Source organism: Hyla sarda, chromosome 9 (assembly GCF_029499605.1).
Source record: "Hyla sarda isolate aHylSar1 chromosome 9, aHylSar1.hap1, whole genome shotgun sequence".
Taxonomy (NCBI): domain Eukaryota; kingdom Metazoa; phylum Chordata; class Amphibia; order Anura; family Hylidae; genus Hyla; species Hyla sarda.
The window spans coordinates 488,717-507,785 of record NC_079197.1 but is presented as its reverse complement, the minus strand read 5'-3'; the positions used below and the strand labels follow the sequence as shown (position 1 = coordinate 507,785).

Genomic DNA, 19,069 nt, shown 5'->3' with positions numbered 1-19,069 from the left:
AGGGAACCACAGGTAGGGGGCGCTCTTAATCATCCAGGCACCTCAGGTGGGGTAGTTCTGAAAAAACTACCAATTTCTTCCAAAAACAGCGCCAGTCCCTGTCCTCAGGTTGTGTGTGGTATTACAACACAAATGCACCTGAGGTGCAATACCACACACAACCTGAGCACAGGAGTGGTGCTGTGTGGTTGAAAAACTACAACTCCCAGCATGCACTTTGGCTGTCCGGGCATGCTGGGAGTTGTAATTTTGCAACAGCTGGAGGTGCATGGTGTGGGAAACACTGGTATAGATAATATTCCACGCACTTTAACGCTGTTTCCTTACAGGGACGAACTGTGAAATAAACCTCGATGACTGTGCCAGTAACCCCTGCGACTCTGGAAAGTGCATAGATAAGATCAATGGCTACGAGTGCGCCTGTGAGCCGGGCTATACCGGTAAGAAGTCTCATCACTGCACCTCACACATCTACATGTGGTGTAATGACTGTGTCACCGCCTGCTGCTCGCTGTCTCGCCCTCCACGCTGGGACAGAATAGGCCCCTGAGGGTGAAGCTTAGGGATTCCATTCAGTTCCCTGGGGGGATCGGGTTTCGCATTTGCTGCACCTGATTAAGGACGTTAATAGGATCCTTTGATGGAGAGTCCACCCTGTGTACGGCCCGCTGCCCACCTGTGCTGAGCCCCCGATCCCTCATCAGCCCTGTGATCAATAGAGCCTTTATTCTAGTAGAGAGACGGTGCGCGCCCCATGAGATGTAACCGGAGAGACGTACCCACTATCAACAATCTTCTCCCTTCTTTTTGTTGCATTTATTCTCTTTTCTGTGTCTTCCGCCATTTTTAACTTTTCTTTATTTTGCTACTTTGTATCCAGGAAAGATGTGCAACATTAACATCGATGAGTGCGCCAGCAACCCCTGCCACAATGGCGGAACCTGCGAAGATCTCACCAATGGCTTCAGGTGCACCTGTCCGGAGGGGTTCCAGGGGCAGATGTGTCTGTCTGAGGTGGACGAGTGCAGGAGCAACCCTTGTATCCATGGGCTGTGCCGCGATGGCGTCAATGGGTAAGAGACCCCGATGGCTGGATGTGGCAGGTTGTGTTAAAGGGGTACTCTCTGGGGAACACAACTTTATTCCTTTTACACAGTCTGATCACTGAGACTCCCTGTAATCTCCTGTTCGGCCCAGCTACTTGCCATATTCCTGAGCGGACAGTCACTCCTGCTGGTTTCCAAAGGAGATCAGCGGGGTCTGTACTGGAGATTGTGGATAGAATTAAAGTTGTGTTATCCAAGAATAGAAGAACAGAGCCCCCCCTGTACTCAGGTTGTGTGTGGTATATCAACTTGACTGCATTTACTTTATTGGAACTGAGCTGCAGAACTACACCCAACCTGAGGACAAGAATGGCGCTGTTTCTGGAAGAGCTCCGCTGTGTTTTTCAGTGGTCATGTGGCAAGGATGTATTTGTTGTGGGAGCCGCCATATTGAATGACTGCGTCATTGTTGCCTGCGTCTTGTTTTCCAGATACAAATGTGACTGTGATTCGGGCTGGAGCGGAACCAACTGCGACATTAATAACAATGAATGTGACTCCAATCCGTGTATGAACGGCGGCACCTGTAAGGACATGACCAGCGGCTACGTCTGCACCTGCAGGCCGGGCTTCAGCGGTACGTATGGCTGTCCAGTCAGTGCCGCGCAGCTGTAATGGACGCTTAGGGGGCTCGTTCACTGTGCAATGTCCGTCCGGATAAATTCACAGGCGGACATTCCGTGCACGCTCAGACATGTGCAGTCACCATTGACGGCAACGTATACCTGAGTGGATTCTGCGAAAGGATAAATATGTTCAGAATTAGAATTTTCGCAGTGGAATTCTCGCCCCTCTGTGTGCGCGGTGCGGCAGAATCCCAGACGTACAGTAATGCTGTAGTGTGAACGGGCCTGTATATCTATATCTGATCCTCAATGTCTCCTCCTTTATAGGACTGAACTGTCAGACCAACATTAATGAATGTGCGTCCAACCCATGTCTGAACGAGGGGACGTGCATCGATGGCGTGGCGGGATACAAGTGTAACTGCATGTTACCCTATACAGGTGAGTGTTAGACCCTGGACACCATGTCCTCCTGTGTCTGAGCCCGCACCCCTACGAGTCAGAGGAAAAGCAAGAAAATATTTTGTTAGAAAAAAACCTTCGTTGTCCACCCCCCCCATTGTTCCCCCTCGTCGTCCCCCCCCCCTTGTTCCCCCTCGTCGTCCCCCCCCCCCTTGTTCCCCCTCGTCGTCGACCCCCCCCCTTGTTCCCCCTCGTCGTCGACCCCCCCCCCCTGTTCCCCCTCGTCGTCGCCCCCCCCCTTGTTCCCCCTCGTCGTCGTCGTCGTCCCCCTTGTTCCCCCCCGTCGTCGTCCCCCTTGTTCCCCCTCGTCGTCGACCCCCCCCCCTTGTTCCCCCTCGTCGTCGACCCCCCCCCCTGTTCCCCCTCGTCGTCGCCCCCCCCCCCTTGTTCCCCCTCGTCGTCGTCGTCGTCCCCCTTGTTCCCCCTCGTCGTCGCCCCCCCCCCCCCCCCCCCGGTCCTCCTCGTCGTCCTCCCCCCCTTTGTTCCCCCTCGTCCCCCCCACCCCCGGTCCCCCTCGTCGTCCTCCCCCCTTATCCCCCCTCGTCCCCCCCACCCACCTTGTTCCCCCTCGTCCCCCCCACTCACCTTGTTCCCTCTCTCGTCCCCCCTCCCACCTTGTTCCCTCTCACGTCCCCCCTCCCACCTTGTTCCCTCTCACGTCCCCCCTCCCACCTTGTTCCCTCTCTCGTCCCCCCTCCCACCTTGTTCCCTCTCTCGTCCCCCCTCCCACCTTGTTCCCTCTCACGTCCCCCCTCCCACCTTGTTCCCTCTCTCGTCCTCCCTCCCACCTTGTTCCCTCTCACGTCCCCCCTCCCACCTTGTTCCCTCTCACGTCCCCCCTCCCACCTTGTTCCCTCTCACGTCCCCCCTCCCACCTTGTTCCCTCTCTCGTCCTCCCTCCCACCTTGTTCCCTCTCACGTCCCCCCTCCCACCTTGTTCCCTCTCACGTCCCCCCTCCCACCTTGTTCCCTCTCACGTCCCCCCAACCTTGTTCCCTTTCTCGTCCCCCCCCCCACCTTGTTCCCCCCCCTCCCCCCGTTCACTTTCTCGATGACCCCCCCCACCACCACCACGTTCCACCCTTGTTACCCTCATTCCCCTTCTCTCCAAAAACAGTGAAGACCATGCAATGAGTGTTTTCCATGGGGCCGGGTGGAAAAATTCCTCTGTGTTGGCGGATTGGGGGCCATTTTTTATTTTTTGGACAGTTTTGGAAGGCCCGGCCCCCGTTGTGCGGCGGCGGTGAGGGATTATTTTGACAGATTTGCAGTAGATGGGAATTGCTGTCCAAGTCAGATCCTGCTTCCTGCTTCCCCTACCATTAAATGGCAAATGCGCACAATTGCAGGAAACTCTGGTGAATTTCCTGCCTGGCCCCGGTCGCCACGGTAACCCCGATGAGGATAGCGAAGGCTTTGGAAAAAGTCCACGGCCTATCTGGGAGACACGGAGAAAATAATAAAAAGTTTCCGAAAGTTTTTTCTCTTTTTTTGTTCTTTCCCATTATTTACGTTCGTCGTAGATTTTACCTTTTTGCTGCATTTAAAAATATTTACGGTAAAAAACATTGGCACAGGGGGCTATGATAATGGGGGGCTGTTGGTACATTTTCTTAATGCTGCTCGTTCATGTTCCCCAGGGGCCACATGTGAAGACGAGTTAGCACCCTGCGCCAACAATCCGTGTAAGAACGACGGGAAATGTCAGGAATCGGAAGACTACGAAAGCTTCTCCTGTGTCTGCCCCGCTGGATGGCAAGGTAACGTCAGAGCTGAAATATTGGTTTGGATCTTCAATACCAGCACTGTGCAGTAGTGCTCTCCAAACTGTGGCCCTCCAGATGTTGCCAAACTACAACTCCCAGCATGCCACAACAGCCAATGGCTGTCCAGGCATGTTTGGAGTTGTAGTTTTGCGACAACTGGAAAGAATCCATGTTGGGAACACTTGTCTAGATGGTGCCATTGCAGCCAAAGTCTCTCAGGGCATGCTGGGAGTTGTAGTTTTACAGTGGCTGGAAGGTTTCATGTTTGGGGATAGTGTTCTAGATCAGTGGTCTCCAACCTGCGGACCTCCAGATGTTGCAAAACTACAACTCCCAGCATGCCCGGACAGCCAACGGCTGTCCGGGCATGCTGGGAGTTGTAGTTTTGCAACATCTGGAGGTCCGCAGGTTGAAGACCACTGGTCTAGATGGTGCTATTGCAGCCACAGCTGGAGGGGCCACAGTTTAGAGACCTAGGCTGTAGTCCAGTGTTTTCCAAACATTTTTCCTCCAGCTGTTGCAAAACTACAACTCCCAGCATGACCTGGGAGACTGCGGCTGTAATGGCACCATCTAGAGCAGTGTTTCCCTCTTCCGGCTCTCCAGCTGTTGCAAAACTACAACTCCCAGCATGCAACAGCTGCAGAGCTGCAAGTTGGGGAACACTGCTCCAGATGGTGCCATTGCAGCCACAGGTTGTCAGTTCCTGCTGGGAGTTGTAGTTTTGCAACAACCGCAGGGACCCATATCTCCCATGTGATGGTGGATAAGTCGCCATGTTTTCAGTCACCTGATCTGTATGAATCGCTATAAGAATTCCTGCAGCCTTACAAATGTTTTTTTCATACAAATGTTTTTTAATTATTTTTTTTTTCCCCCTCACAAAGGTCAAACCTGTGAGATCGATATAAACGAGTGTGTGAAGAACCCCTGCCGGAACGGCGCCGTGTGTCAGAACACGAACGGCAGCTACAAGTGTGTCTGTAAACCAGGATACAACGGCAGGAACTGCGAGACGGACATCAATGACTGCCAGCCCAGTGAGTGCACCCCCGCCGCAGACTGTCTCGCCGCACCCCCGCCGCAGACCGTCTCGCGTTTCATGTATAGATGAATCGAGAAACGTAATAATCTTCTTGTCTTCTTTTTTGTCAGACCCCTGCCACAATGGCGGCTCCTGCACCGACGGGATCAACGCCTTCTACTGCAACTGTTTACCTGGCTTCCGCGGGCCAAAGTGCGAGGAAGATATAAACGAATGCGCCAGCAATCCCTGCAAGAACGGCGCCAACTGCACGGACTGCGTGAACAGCTACACCTGCACCTGCCCCTCGGGGTTCAGCGGAATCCATTGTGAAATCAACACTCCGGACTGTACAGAGAGGTAGGGCAGCCTCGGAGCTCTCACTTCCCAGGGGATCGTGTGGAGTTCCTCTTTATTCATTCTTCTCTCTTGTTCCAGCTCCTGCTTCAATGGCGGCACCTGTGTGGACGGGATAAACACCTTCACCTGTCAGTGTCCGCCCGGCTTCACGGGGAGCTACTGTCAGCACGACATCAACGAGTGCGACTCCCGGCCGTGTCTGAACGGAGGGACCTGCCAGGACAGTTATGGGACCTACAAGTGCACCTGCCCCCAGGGCTACACCGGCCTCAACTGCCAGGTAGGCGCCAACTACTCCACCGGTCAAGATAAGCCCCTGGTATGTAGGGAATCCCCCCTATCATGTCAAAAGCTTTCAGGGTCTTGAGCATTCTGACCGTGCCCATTTAATTTACTACTTTCAAATACGGTAACATTTAATACAATGTAGGGATGTCCTGATATGTATGTGCGCAGATGGTATTGGTATTGGTGCTTGGGGGGCATTTACTTGTAAAGGGGGATTGCATACCTACCTACCTACTGGAGGCTTCTATCTAATAGGAGGGATTCCCTACTTGCTGGGCGCTTCTACCATATTGGGGGGGAGGGGGGGATTCCCTGCCTATTGTGGGCTTCTATCTTATAGGAGGGATTCCCTACCTACCTACCTACCTACCTACTGGAGGCTTCTACCTAATAGGAGGGATTCCCTACCTACCTACCTACTTGAGGCTTCTACCTAATAAAAAGCATCCTCTACCTACTGGGGGCTTCTACCTACCTACTAGGGGCATGTCTTAATTAGAAGTGTCAGAATGTTCAATGTTCCTGATTCCATGTAATTATATTGATTATTTCTACAGAACTTGGTGAGATGGTGCGATTCATCGCCGTGTAAAAACGGAGGGAAATGCTGGCAAACAAACAACCTGTATCGCTGCGAGTGCAACAGCGGCTGGACCGGGCTGTACTGTGACGTCCCCAACGTCTCCTGTGAGGTGGCGGCATTACAGCGAGGTGAGTGGCGCTCTCATGGTCATGTGTTTACTGTTCCCTTTCACCAGAATCCTGTCACATTGTAACGCTACTGCCCCCAGGTGTGGATGTCCATAACCTCTGCAAGAATTCGGGGTCTTGCCGTGACACGGGGAACACCCATTACTGTCTGTGTCAGCCGGGGTACACGGGGAGCTACTGTGAGGAGCAGGTGGACGAGTGCTCCCCCAATCCCTGTCAGAATGGCGCCACCTGTACAGACTACCTGGGCGGCTACTCCTGCGAGGTGAGCAGCTCTGCCTTCTGTTACTGTGTGTCAGTAGATACTAGCCGGGCTGGTCCTTGTACTATAATGTATGTATTGTTGTGCAGTGTGTCGCCGGGTACCACGGGGTGAACTGTTCGGAGGAGATCAATGAATGTCACTCGCACCCCTGCCAAAATGGAGGAACCTGCATTGATCTGATAAACACCTACAAGTGCTCCTGTCCTAGAGGCACCCAAGGTAGGGCCACGCCATGTCAGCTGAGAGGGGGGTGAATACTGAGCGGGCGCAATAGGATCCATTCACTTCACTGTTGCCCTTCCCTCCATTCCAGGCGTTCACTGTGAAATTAATATAGACGACTGTAACCCGCTGTACGAGGCGCCAAACCAGGAGCCCAAATGCTTCAACGGCGGTAAATGCGTGGATCGCGTGGGCGGATACCACTGCAACTGTCTGGCGGGCTTTGTCGGGGAGCGCTGCGAGGGGGATGTGAACGAATGCCTCTCCAACCCGTGCGACACCCGCGGTACTCAGAACTGCGTCCAACTGGTGAATGATTACCGCTGCGAATGCCGCCAAGGATTTACAGGTAATAATAACACCACCGGATTTGGTTCTTTCCTCTGCCGCAGATCCCTGGATCACTAATCACGATTCTGTATTTTATCAGGGAGGCGCTGCGAGTCCCTGCTCGATGGCTGCAAAGGAAAACCGTGCAGGAATGGCGGATCGTGTTCTGTGGCGAGTAACACTGAGCGAGGCTTCATCTGCCGCTGTCCCCCGGTAAGGAGAGATACCAGTGTTGCAACGTAGTAGTGGCTGCATTTCAATAAAAATAAAGCTTAGTCTGCCTGTCGCTTAAAAATAAAAGTCAAATGTTTTGACCTGTCGGGGTCTGGGGGCCGCACCATTTTGTCCCCGCTGTGGTAAGGGTCTAAACACTCTGAGCATTAGCAGTTGTTAGAATAAGTCGGGAGAGAATTGCGCAGCGGTGCTCTTCTTAATCCTGTAGACTTATATGGTACGTTTATTTCGGTCATATGACACAGGGTCAGGAGAGAACCCCCTTAGTGCCCTTTTGCAGACCCCCAACTGTTCAAAACTTTTGACATATCTCTTTAAGAGATCATAATTTTTTAAGGTGAAAGTGTGCGGTCAGTGGCTGAGACCCTGACCTGATTGCACACAGGAGCTGCACACATGATCAGGACAGATTCTTAGCCTCTGATAGTACACAAAAATATTTCTGCTTCGCTGACAGCAAGCAGAGATCTATTAAAGTTCAAAAACTGCAGCTATGTGACCAATCACAGCTCAGCATTTCCCAACCAGTGTGCCTCCAGCTGTTGCAAAATAACTCCCAGCATGCCCTGGGAGCCTTCAACTGCAGCATGTAGAGCATTGGTCCCCAACCAATGGCTCTCCAGCTGCTGCAAAACTCCAACTTCCAGCATGCCGGGCATGCTAGGAGTTGTAGTTTTGCAGGAGCTGTATGCACACTGGTCGGCCACTGACTGGGCATGCTGGGAGTTGTAGTTTTCCAACAGTTGCATGCACATTGGTTGGCCAATGGTTGTCCGGGCATGATAGGAGATGTAGTTTTGCAACAGCTGTATGGACACTGGTTGGCCGATGGCTGTTTGGGAATGCTGGGAATTGTAGTTGTGCAACAGCTGTGTGCACTTTGTTTCACAAACAGCTGTCCGGGCATGCTGGGAGTTGTGGTTTTGCAAGAGAGACTTAGTGATGAAGAACTCATTTTTTTCCCCCATTGTTATTAGGGATTTGATGGGGCCACATGCGAATATGACACTCGCCTGTGCGGGAACCTTCTGTGTCACAATGGCGGCACCTGCATATCTGCCCTGAAGACCCCTAAATGCGTCTGTCCGGACGAGTTCACGGGGCCCCTGTGCCAGTACCCGGTGAGCAGCCCCTGTAACTCCAACCCGTGTTATAACAGCGGCACGTGCAAGTTCATCCCCGAGGAGCCGTTCTACCAGTGCCTCTGCCCCCGCAACTTCAACGGCCTCTTCTGCCACATCCTGGACTACAACTTCACCGGCGGTCCGGGGCGGGACGTGGAACCGTCCGACATCAAAGAGGTGTGCGGGATCGACCTGTGTGCCTCTCAGGCCGGGAATAAGATCTGTAACACCAACTGCAACACGCACGCCTGCGGGTGGGATGGCGGAGACTGCTCACTCGACTTTTACGATCCCTGGAAGAACTGCACCGAGGCCCTGCAGTGCTGGAAGTATTTCAACGATGGCAAATGCGACTCCCAGTGCAACAACGCCGGATGCCTTTACGATGGGTTTGACTGCCAGAACATCGACAACCAGTGCAAGTAAGTTATATCGTAGATTAGACATTTTACTAAATTATTTTTAAAAAATTACCATATTTTTTTTATTTCCTGTAGTCCGTAGGCCGCACAATAACAAATGGCTGGACCTATGGAGCTTTAACCTATTGTGCTGCCTATGGACTCCAAGAAATTAAAATTGCAACACATACATTCTTGTTTTCCTGATTGTTTATAGATAGCGCAAGCTGATCAAAAGGGGTTAATAGGGTTATTCAGGGATAGAAAATCAGAGCATCACTCCTGTCCTCTGGCTATGTGCGGTATTGCAGCTAAGTTTCATTGAAGTGAAAGGAGCCAAGCTGTAATACCACATACAACCTGAGGACAAGGGTACATGATCCCTTTAACCCATTTTGACGAGTTTGTGCTGCCTAAGGACGGTCAGGAAAACAAAATATGTACCAATTTTTTCTTTTTTTTTCCTGGAGTCCGTAGGCAGCACCATAACAAATTATTGTACCTTGGGGGCTTTAAAGGGCTTATCCAGGGATAGAAAAATAGAGCTGAAAACTTACAAAAAACAGCTCCACCCCGTCCTCAGGCTGTGTGCCGTATTGCAGCTCAGTTCCATTGAAGTGAATGGAGCCAAGTTGTGATACCACACACAACCTGAGGACAGGGGAGGTGCAGTTTTTGGAAGATATTTGCTCTGTTTTTCTATCCCTGGATAAGTGTGTGCTGCCTATGAAAAATCAGAAAAACAAAAAACATATGTACCGCAATTTTCCCTTCTTGGAGTCCATAGGCAGTACAAGATTATCACAATGGGTTAAAGCCCCCTAGGTGTAATAATTTGTTATTACACTGCAGTAGGAGGATCAGGAAGGAATGAATGTGCTTAAAGGGGGTTATCCCAAGATCGGAAATGATCCCCTGTTCATAAGATAGAGGGAGAACTATCATAACAGTGGGGGGTGCGACCGCCGGGAGCCCTGATCTCTGCAATGTATGAAAGCCTCATAGAGCATGAATGGAGGGCTGGCTGCACGTGCTCGCTGTGTCTGTTCATTTGAGCGACAATTGACCTCTGTTATTTGGGATCAGTAATAATGACTATGAGTAAGGCTGTAGCAGCCGAAACCAGTCAGTCTTACTGCGTTATTTTTATACTCTTGCTATATGTGAATACTCCTTTACCTAATGCAGTGTTTCCCAACCAGGCTGTCTCTAAATATTGCAAAACTACAACTTCCAGCATGGCTGTCCGGGCATTCTGGGAGTTGTAGTTCTGCAACAGCTGGAGTCACCCTGGTTGGAAAATACTGCCCTAATACATTGATCATAAACGATCAATAAATTATTAGATGTGTATAAAGGTGATTAAACCGCTTACACATCGAAACCGATTGTATTGTATTGTACATGATTCACTGATCCCCGCACCTGTGACTGACTCTTATTTTCCGCCATTTTTTTTCCAGTCCCCTCTATGATCAGTATTGCAAGGACCACTTCCAGGACGGCCACTGCGACCAAGGCTGCAACAATGCAGAATGCGAGTGGGACGGTCTGGACTGTGCCAACAATGTGCCCGAGAAGTTGGCGGACGGCACCCTGGTACTTGTAGTGCTGGTGGCCCCGGAGAAGCTGAAGAATATGTCTGTGGATTTCCTCCGAGAGCTGAGCCGGATCCTCCACACAAACGTGGTGTTCAAGAAGGACGAGCACGGCGAGTACATGATCATCCCGTACTACGGCAACAAGGAGGAGCTGAAGAAACATCACATCAAAAGGTCCGCCACCGGATGGCCCGCCGCCCCCGCCGCCATCTTCAGCAGCGTCATTGCTTCCCGACACCGCAGAGAACTCGACCAGCTGGAGGTCAAAGGGTAAGTAGAGAATTGTCTCCAACACTCACACATGATAAAGCAGTGTTTCCTAACTAGGGGGCCTCCAGCTGTTGCAATACTACAACTCCCAGCATGCCCAGACAGCAAACCGCTGTTCGGGCATGCGGGGAGTTGTAGTTTTGCAACAGCTGGAGAGTTGCAGTTGGGGGAACAATGCTATAGATTAAGTCGTTGCAGTCAACGGCTGTCTGGGCATGCTGGGAGTTGTAGTTTTGCAGAATCCTGTTTGGGAAAACACTGTCCTGGCAATGTTCCTTAACCTCTGGTTCTCCTGCCGCTGCAGAACAACAACTCCCAGCATGCCCTGAGAGCCTTCAGCTAAAACATCTAGAGCACTGTTCCCAAACTGTGACAATCCAGCTGTAGCAGAACTAAAACTCCCAGCATGCCCGAACAGCCTTCAGGTGCAACTGTAGCATCTAGAGCAGTGTTTTCTAATTGGGGTACCTCTCGCTGTTGCAAAACTACAACTCCCAGCATGCCGGAGCATGGGCATGCTGGAAGTTGTAGTTTTGCAACAGCTGTAGAGCTACAGGTTGGGCAAGACTGCTCTAGATGCAGCCACAGATTGTGTGGGCATGCTGGGAGTTGTAGTTTTGCAGCAGCTGGAGAGCTGCAGGTTGAGGAACACTGCTTTGGATGACTCCACTGCAGGCACAGGTTGTCAGGGCTTGCTGGGAGTTGTAGTGATAAAGCTTCTGACGACCCCTCTATCCCCCCCCCCCCCACACACAGGTCCATCGTCTACCTGGAGATAGATAACCGTCAGTGTTTCCAGACCACGTCCCAGTGCTTCAACAGTGCCACGGACGTGGCTGCCTTCCTGGGGGCGCTGGCGTCTCTCGGCAACCTGGACCTGCCGTACAAGATAGAAGCCGTGAGAAGTAAGTTCCCCGAGTCCGGCGGTCCGGCATGCAGTAAATAAAAAAACACACAACGCCTTTCAACTTTTGACTGGATTTACGTCAGGATCATTAATTCTCTAAGAATAAAGAGGGGAGGGGGGGGCGATCGATAGTGAAACGCGAGGTGGTGGAACCGTTATCTCGAAAATCCCACCTAAATCCCGGGTCTTAACAGCTCAATGAGAGCGCGCCGATGTGAGGGGATTAATCCGCCCTCTTAAAGGAGTAAAGAAAAACCCTGTGTCTCCTGACGCTGCCGATCGGGGCAGCAGAGAATTTTAAGGGTAATTTGCAATTCTGATGAGGAACGGGAAATAATCTTTATTTCTTTATTTTATTATTTTTTTTTTGTCCTTTCTGCAATGATTTTTTTTCTTTCTATTTGCGCACAATTTTTTTATTTTGTTAAAGAAGCTTCAGTTCATTTCCATTGTGCCGGTGCTTCGTGATGCAGCTTTAATGTCGGTCTCACCGAGCTTGTGGTTATTTCCAGGTGAATCGGCGACTCCTCCGCCTAGCTCACCGCTCTATCCCAGTCTGGGGGTCAGCCTGTGCGTCCTCCTCCTCATCTTCGCCGTGGTGGGAGTCATCGTCATCAACAAGAAGCGACGCCGGGAGCACGGACACCTCTGGTTCCCAGAAGGGTTCAACCCCAAAGAGACGACCAAGAAGAAGAGGCGCGAGCCGCTCGGGGAGGACTCTGTGGGGTTAAAGTAAGTGCGGAGCCCGGCGCCGGGTGTGAACAAGCGGCACATTTCTTTATTATATTGGCGGGATCAGATCCTACATTATTTGTGTATCCCAACATTATCCAGGAACAGAAAAAATGCTAATTTCTTTTTAAAACTGCGCCACCCCTGTCCTCAGGTTGTGTGTGGTATTACAACTTGGCCTCATTCACTTCAATAAATTTGAGCTGCAATGCAACCCACAACCTAAGAACAGGGGTGGCGCTGTTTTTGGAAAAGATCAGCTCTGTCTTTGACTGTTTATCGGTGGTCTTCAGAACTTGCTGGGGGTTGTAGTTTTGCAGCACTGGTGTTACTTCACTATGAATCTTTTGTTGCATTTTTAAGTTTTTATTTTTTGTTTAGTTTTTTGTTTGTTTTTGTTTTTAAAGTTTTGCCTTTTCTTCTATTATATGAATAATATTTAATAATTTTATTTACTATTTTTTATATATATATTTTTTTTGCCTTTTTCTTTTAATTTATTATTGTTTTAATTATTATTTTAATTACTATTTTATATAAGTTTTGTTTTTAATGTTTTGCCTTTTCTTCTATATTTTTTGTTTCGGTTTTAATGTTTTACCTTTTCTTAATAATAATATAATCATTTTTAGTTTTTTTTTGTTTTTCCTTTTCTTCTATCTTATTAAATGATTCTTTTTGTTGTTTTTTGTTTTGTTTAATATTTTGCCTTTTTTTCTATTCTAGGCCCCTAAAGAATGCAGCAGATGGTTTGATGGATGATAATCAGAACGAGTGGGGAGATGAAGAATCGGAAAGCAAGCGATTCCGGGTAAGAGGAGACACTCGTTTTAGTTCACGCTCATGGTTACCTATTTGGGTCTGTGCCATTTTTGTAATAGATCAGTCCATACGTTCTTATGTGTCAGTGTTGGTTTTACTCAACCAGTGACACACGGGATGGGGAACACTGCTCTAGATGATGCCATTGCAACCAAAGGCTGTCTGGGCATGCTGGGAGTTGTAGTTTTGCACCAGATTAAAGCGCACTGCTTGGAAAGAAAGATTATGCATCTCATCCTGAACATGGTTTTCTCCCTTAGTTTGATGATCACGTCATCCTCCCCGATCTGGATGATCAGACCGACCACAGACAATGGACTCAGCAACACCTGGATGCAGCCGACCTCAGAGCTCCGTCTATGGCGCCCACTCCGCCTCAGGGAGAAATTGATACCGACTGCATGGACGTGAATGTGCGCGGACCCGGTGAGCCAATCTATTGTGTATAATGTTCTCTGCAACCCCCGGGGTTATTATCCGAGAGTCTCCGCTGACCCCTCCTGTCCCCTCAGATGGCTTCACCCCACTAATGATCGCTGCGTGCAGCGGAGGAGGACTGGAGACCGGGAACAGTGAGGAGGAGGAGGACGCCTCCGCCAACATGATCTCTGACTTTATCGGACAAGGTGCAAATCTGCACAACCAAACCGACCGCACTGGAGAGACCGCGCTGCACCTGGCTGCTCGATACGCACGCGCTGACGCTGCCAAACGGCTGCTGGAGTCCAGTGCTGATGCCAACGTGCCAGACAACATGGGGCGGACCCCTCTTCATGCCGCGGTCGCCGCCGATGCTCAGGGGGTTTTCCAGGTGCGTAGTTTTGGGTTTAGAATCTTTAATATAATGTAATGTTACTGCTTCTAACATGTAATTAATTGAACTATATATATATATATATATATATATATATATATATATATATATATATATATATATATATATATATATATATAAAATATATATAAATATATGACTTGTAGAAGAATGTGAAATGAGCGGCACTCACCACGTCCAGGTAGCGACAAACTTCTTTATTTCTTAAAGTGCAGTTAGGACATACGGGTGCAGGGAGATAGGAACGCTGGAAAATCCGGTAGACTGGTCACAGCCGTATCGTACTTCCGCACTTCGTCAGACCATCGACGGAAGTACGATACGGCTGTGACCAGTCTACCGGATTTTCCAGCGTTCCTATCTCCCTGCACCCGTATGTCCTAACTGCACTTTAAGAAATAAAGAAGTTTGTCGCTACCTGGACGTGGTGAGTGCCGCTCATTACACATTCTTCTACACGTCTGATTTATGATCCTGTCAAGGCTGAGCACCCCACCGGAGGTGACGCTTGTACACACCTGTTTCTGCTAAGGAGCGGTTTTTGGCTGTATGGCTGGCTGTGCCGAACGCTGTTTCTTGTTGCAAGTATATATATATCTATATATAATAGCTAACGAGTGGCTGCAGATAAACTAGATCACATGTTATTTATATGTCAAAGATAAAATACAGTAGAGTTTGGGGATATCTCCTCCCGAGAAGAACACCATTAGGAGGTGTATTAGAAGTCCCACCCAAGTCCCAGTACATCTCCTGATCGTGTTACTCTCAGGCTGCGGAGATTGCCCGGGACCTTTTAGACATCCTGTCGCCGGACCAATGTCATGAATGTCATTGTAAAGTATGAGTTAACTGTTAGGCAGGTGCAGAGAATAGATTATGTGCAGGGGACAGGGCAGGCGGAGAGAAGGAAGGATGAGACTTAAGTGTGTGGGCAGGGGGAGAGCTGCAGACAGGACGAGCAGCCTTTCACTACTGGTGCTTTAGGAGACTGGAAAAGATGGGTGGCACCAGTATACACGCCTCCCTACTTTCCCAGTCTCTTGAAGTATGGCTGCTTTACCAGAAAAATATTCTTTTAAACAGACTGGAAAAGATGGGTAGCAGGCAGTACACAATGCAGGGCTCGCAGTACTCCCCCAGCTTTCCCAGTCTCCCGAAGAGATTCTTTCTAGTGAAGCAGCCATACACTCATATGTATCTATTGATTATTGTACTGAGCTTGTGATGAATATGTGATTCTGCTCTCTCTGTCAGCCCCTTAAAACAACAGCAGTACGTATCTGTGACCGCCGCGCCATTCATTCCTCCTGATCAGTGTAGTAGCACATAATGTCCAGACGTGGCGCTCCTGCCGCTCTCATGTCCTCTGATTATTAATTGCGTTTTTTTCTTCATGAACAGATTCTTATTCGGAACAGAGCCACAGAGCTGGATGCCCGCATGTACGACGGCACGACGCCTCTGATCCTGTCGGCTCGTCTGGCGGTGGAGGGCATGGTGGAAGAACTTATCAACTCTCACGCGGATGTGAACGCGGTGGACGATCTTGGTAAACACATGCCTATTATGTTATTTATTGTCCCTGTGCATTCTGGGAATTGTTCTTTAAATTTCTGTGTTTCTGTCCCCTCCTTCAGGTAAATCTGCTTTGCACTGGGCGGCCGCTGTGAATAACGTAGAAGCGGCAGCGGTTCTCCTGAAAAATGGCGCCAATAAGGACATGCAGAATAATAAGGTAAGGGCCGTGCTGGTTTATTGTATTGTCTCCCGACATGATGAAATATTCTGCTCCGGAATTCACCGGCTCCATCTTTATCCGCAGGAGGAAACGCCGCTGTTCCTCGCCGCCAGAGAAGGAAGCTATGAAACGGCCAAGGTCCTCCTGGATCACTACGCCAACCGGGACATCACTGACCACATGGACCGGCTCCCGCGGGACATCGCACAGGAGCGCATGCACCACGACATTGTCCGATTGTTGGATGACTACAACCTGGTGAGGAGTCCTCAGCTGCACAACGGACCCATGGGGGCCTCGACCTTATCCCCCATCTGCTCCCCTAATGGCTACATTGGAAACATGAAGCCGGCGGTGCAGGGGAAAAAGGCTCGCAAGCCGAGCGCCAAAGCTACCGGGTGTAAGGATTCAAAAGATCTTAAAGCCAGAAGGAAGAAGTCTCAGGATGGTAAAGGGGGAGTCCTGCTGGATAACAGCAGCTCCAGCGTCCTGTCCCCCGTGGACTCCCTGGAGTCTCCTCATGGATACCTGTCGGACGTGTCTTCTCCACCTCTCATGACCTCTCCGTTCCAGCAGTCTCCATCCATGCCGCTCAACCACCTCAGCAATATGCCCGATACCCACATCAGTATGAACCACATGAATATGTCCGCCAAGCCGGAGATGGTCAGTGGTGGGAACCGCATGGGCTTCGAATCTATGACCCCACGTCTGGCTCATCTGTCAGTCTCCAGCCCCAGCACCGTCCTGAACGGGGGCTCCATGCAGTTCACCGTGGGGGGATCGGCAATGAATGGTCAGTGCGACTGGCTGAGGCTGCAGAGCGGGATGGTGCCCACCCAATACAACCCTATGAGAAGCACCCATCAGCAGAACACGAGTGCCCTCCAGCACAGCCTGATGACCTCCCTGCACAGCGGGCTGCCCACCACCACACTGTCTCCTATGATGACCTACCAGGCCATACCCAACACCCGGATGAGCACCCAGCCGCACCTCCTGCAGGCCCAGCAGATCCAACAGATCCAGCAGCAAAACCTGCAGCTTCAGCAGCAAAGTCTACAGCAACAACAACAGCAGCAACAACAACAACACAGCGTGGCGTCCTCCAGCGCACACATTGCCGCAGCCTTCTGTGCAAGCGACTTGGCCCAATCAGACATTCAGCAACTGACGAGCAACGGCCTTCGCTCCATCATGTCCCAGGACAACCAGATCCTGAGCGGCTCCATGCCGACCACCCTGACCCAGTCCATGTCCACCACCCAATTCCTTACCCCGCCCTCCCAGCACAGCTACTCCTCCCCCATGGACAACACCCCCAGCCACCAGCTGCAGGTCTCTGACCACCCATTCCTGACCCCATCACCGGAGTCACCTGACCAGTGGTCAAGCTCCTCCCCCCATTCCAACATGTCTGACTGGTCTGAGGGTATATCCAGCCCCCCCACGAATATACAGCCACAGCACAACCACATTCCCGAGGCCTTTAAATAAGTTGCGCACCCCCTCCCCTGCTGCCGGTCCACGTCGCACACTGGCAAAGACTAATAAAAAAAAAACATTTTTATACGATTTTATATACGAGAGATGACATGAACAATTGTCTTTTATTTATTGACCGGAGACCCGAACCGTACGGCGCTGCCCCTTTTATTTATGTTTTACACTTTTTCTCCAAATTTTTTATTAAAAAAACATTTTTTAGATTCCTGCCTTAAGTTTTTTTTATTTTTTTATATAGACATCTATTGTGGAAAGTGTAAGGACAGATTCGGTGTATTACGTTGTATTTATTCTGCGCCCCCTCGTCCTCCATACTTTACATAGAACAAAACAACTCTGCCTCCGCTGCCAAAAACCTTGTACGAAAAGAGACAAATCTATATATTGTGCGCAGCCGGCGGCCGCCGCCCCTCCTCCAGTATTACGGTCGGACCTTCACTAAAACTTGAATGTACTTTTCTTCCAATCACTTTTTTCCAGATCTCAATGGGAAACGACAAAAAAAAATGCAGCTTGTGTAAAATCTCCTCATAGACTGATGTATTTTTTTTTTTTAACCTTTTTTATGATTGTCGCACGGTTTGTTGTCCCTGTTGTCCCCTCTCTCCCTCCGTAGTCGACTGTTCTCACGGTTTCTGGTCGCACCCTCCGCGCCCCAGAGAACGAACACAAAGAAGTGACTTTCTGGTACAAGCCTGTGGCCATCCTAAGCTTTGTATATAGAGATTCCGATACAGTGGATTTTGTTTAAAAAGTCTACGTGAATATCACTGACCGTACGGCGTCTCAGGTTACACGCGCCCGCGCCGATCCTGCACTGTGAACTATCATCTCACAAAGACGTTTCAGCAATGGACGCTCATACGAACAAATGGATGTCAGGATGCCTGTGATTTACCCACAATATCATCCGCGCCAAAGTGTTTCCGAAAAGGACGTAAAAAGTGAATCAGCACTGAGGAGAGCAGTACTATCCAGTGCGTCATATAATTTGGGCGATCACCCGGAGCGCCAGACGCCATCTTGTAAAACTAAATGGAGAAAAAATAAAAAAGACTAGAATGTAGTGAAAAATATTGTATCTATCTGCAAAGATGTAGTTTATAATGTTTTTTATGGCTTTGTACACAAATGTTTTGTTATAATAAATCATATAAAAAATAATGAGATGAAATGTTGTAAAAGGGTTTTATGGGTATTGGGGGAAATCTCCACCAGCAGAATAGTGAGTACAGCTCTGGGGTATAATACAGGATATAACTCAGGATCAGTGCAGGATAAGTAATGTAATGTATGTACACAGTGATCTCACCAGCAGAATAGTGAGTGCAGCTCTGGAGTATAATACAGGATATAACTCAGGATCAGTACAGGATAAGTAATGTAATGTATGTACACAGTGACCTCACCAGCAGAATAGTGAGTACAGCTCTGGAGTATAATACAGGATATAACTCAGGATCAGTACAGGATAAGTAATGTAATGTATATACACAGTGACCCCACCAGCAGAATAGTGAGTACAGCTCTGGGGTATAATACAGGATATAACTCAGGATCAGTACAGGATAAGTAATGTAATGTATGTACACAGTGATCTCACCAGCAGAATAGTGAGTACAGCTCTTGAGTATAATACAGGATATAAATCGAGATTTTCCTAGCTTCCGCGACGGAAAATATTAGTTATATGAAGGCAGGAGGCGTGTATCTTGCATTAATCTTTCTTTATTAATGCCCATAGCAGAAAATTAAACTTTCAGGTTAATGTATTGAAAGAAAAACGCTTTGCAAAA

At 49.5% G+C, this 19,069-nt stretch overlaps 1 protein-coding gene across 1 annotated transcript in view; it reads left to right on the top strand.

The window, feature by feature from the left end:
- NOTCH1 (notch receptor 1) overlaps positions 1-18,431 on the top strand; it is a gene marked incomplete in the record, with an annotated part of 63,124 nt that extends 44,693 nt beyond the window's left edge. The window contains 23 exon segments of the mRNA XM_056538627.1: positions 330-440; positions 881-1,073; positions 1,538-1,683; positions 2,000-2,113; positions 3,775-3,894; positions 4,788-4,940; positions 5,056-5,284; positions 5,363-5,564; positions 6,130-6,283; positions 6,364-6,548; positions 6,635-6,767; positions 6,862-7,119; positions 7,201-7,313; positions 8,312-8,880; positions 10,323-10,730; positions 11,487-11,635; positions 12,150-12,369; positions 13,096-13,180; positions 13,452-13,617; positions 13,704-14,002; positions 15,431-15,578; positions 15,667-15,764; positions 15,852-18,431. Of these exon segments, the coding sequence (XP_056394602.1) occupies positions 330-440; positions 881-1,073; positions 1,538-1,683; positions 2,000-2,113; positions 3,775-3,894; positions 4,788-4,940; positions 5,056-5,284; positions 5,363-5,564; positions 6,130-6,283; positions 6,364-6,548; positions 6,635-6,767; positions 6,862-7,119; positions 7,201-7,313; positions 8,312-8,880; positions 10,323-10,730; positions 11,487-11,635; positions 12,150-12,369; positions 13,096-13,180; positions 13,452-13,617; positions 13,704-14,002; positions 15,431-15,578; positions 15,667-15,764; positions 15,852-17,264 (5,666 nt within the window).
- Positions 18,432-19,069: the final 638 nt, after the last annotated feature.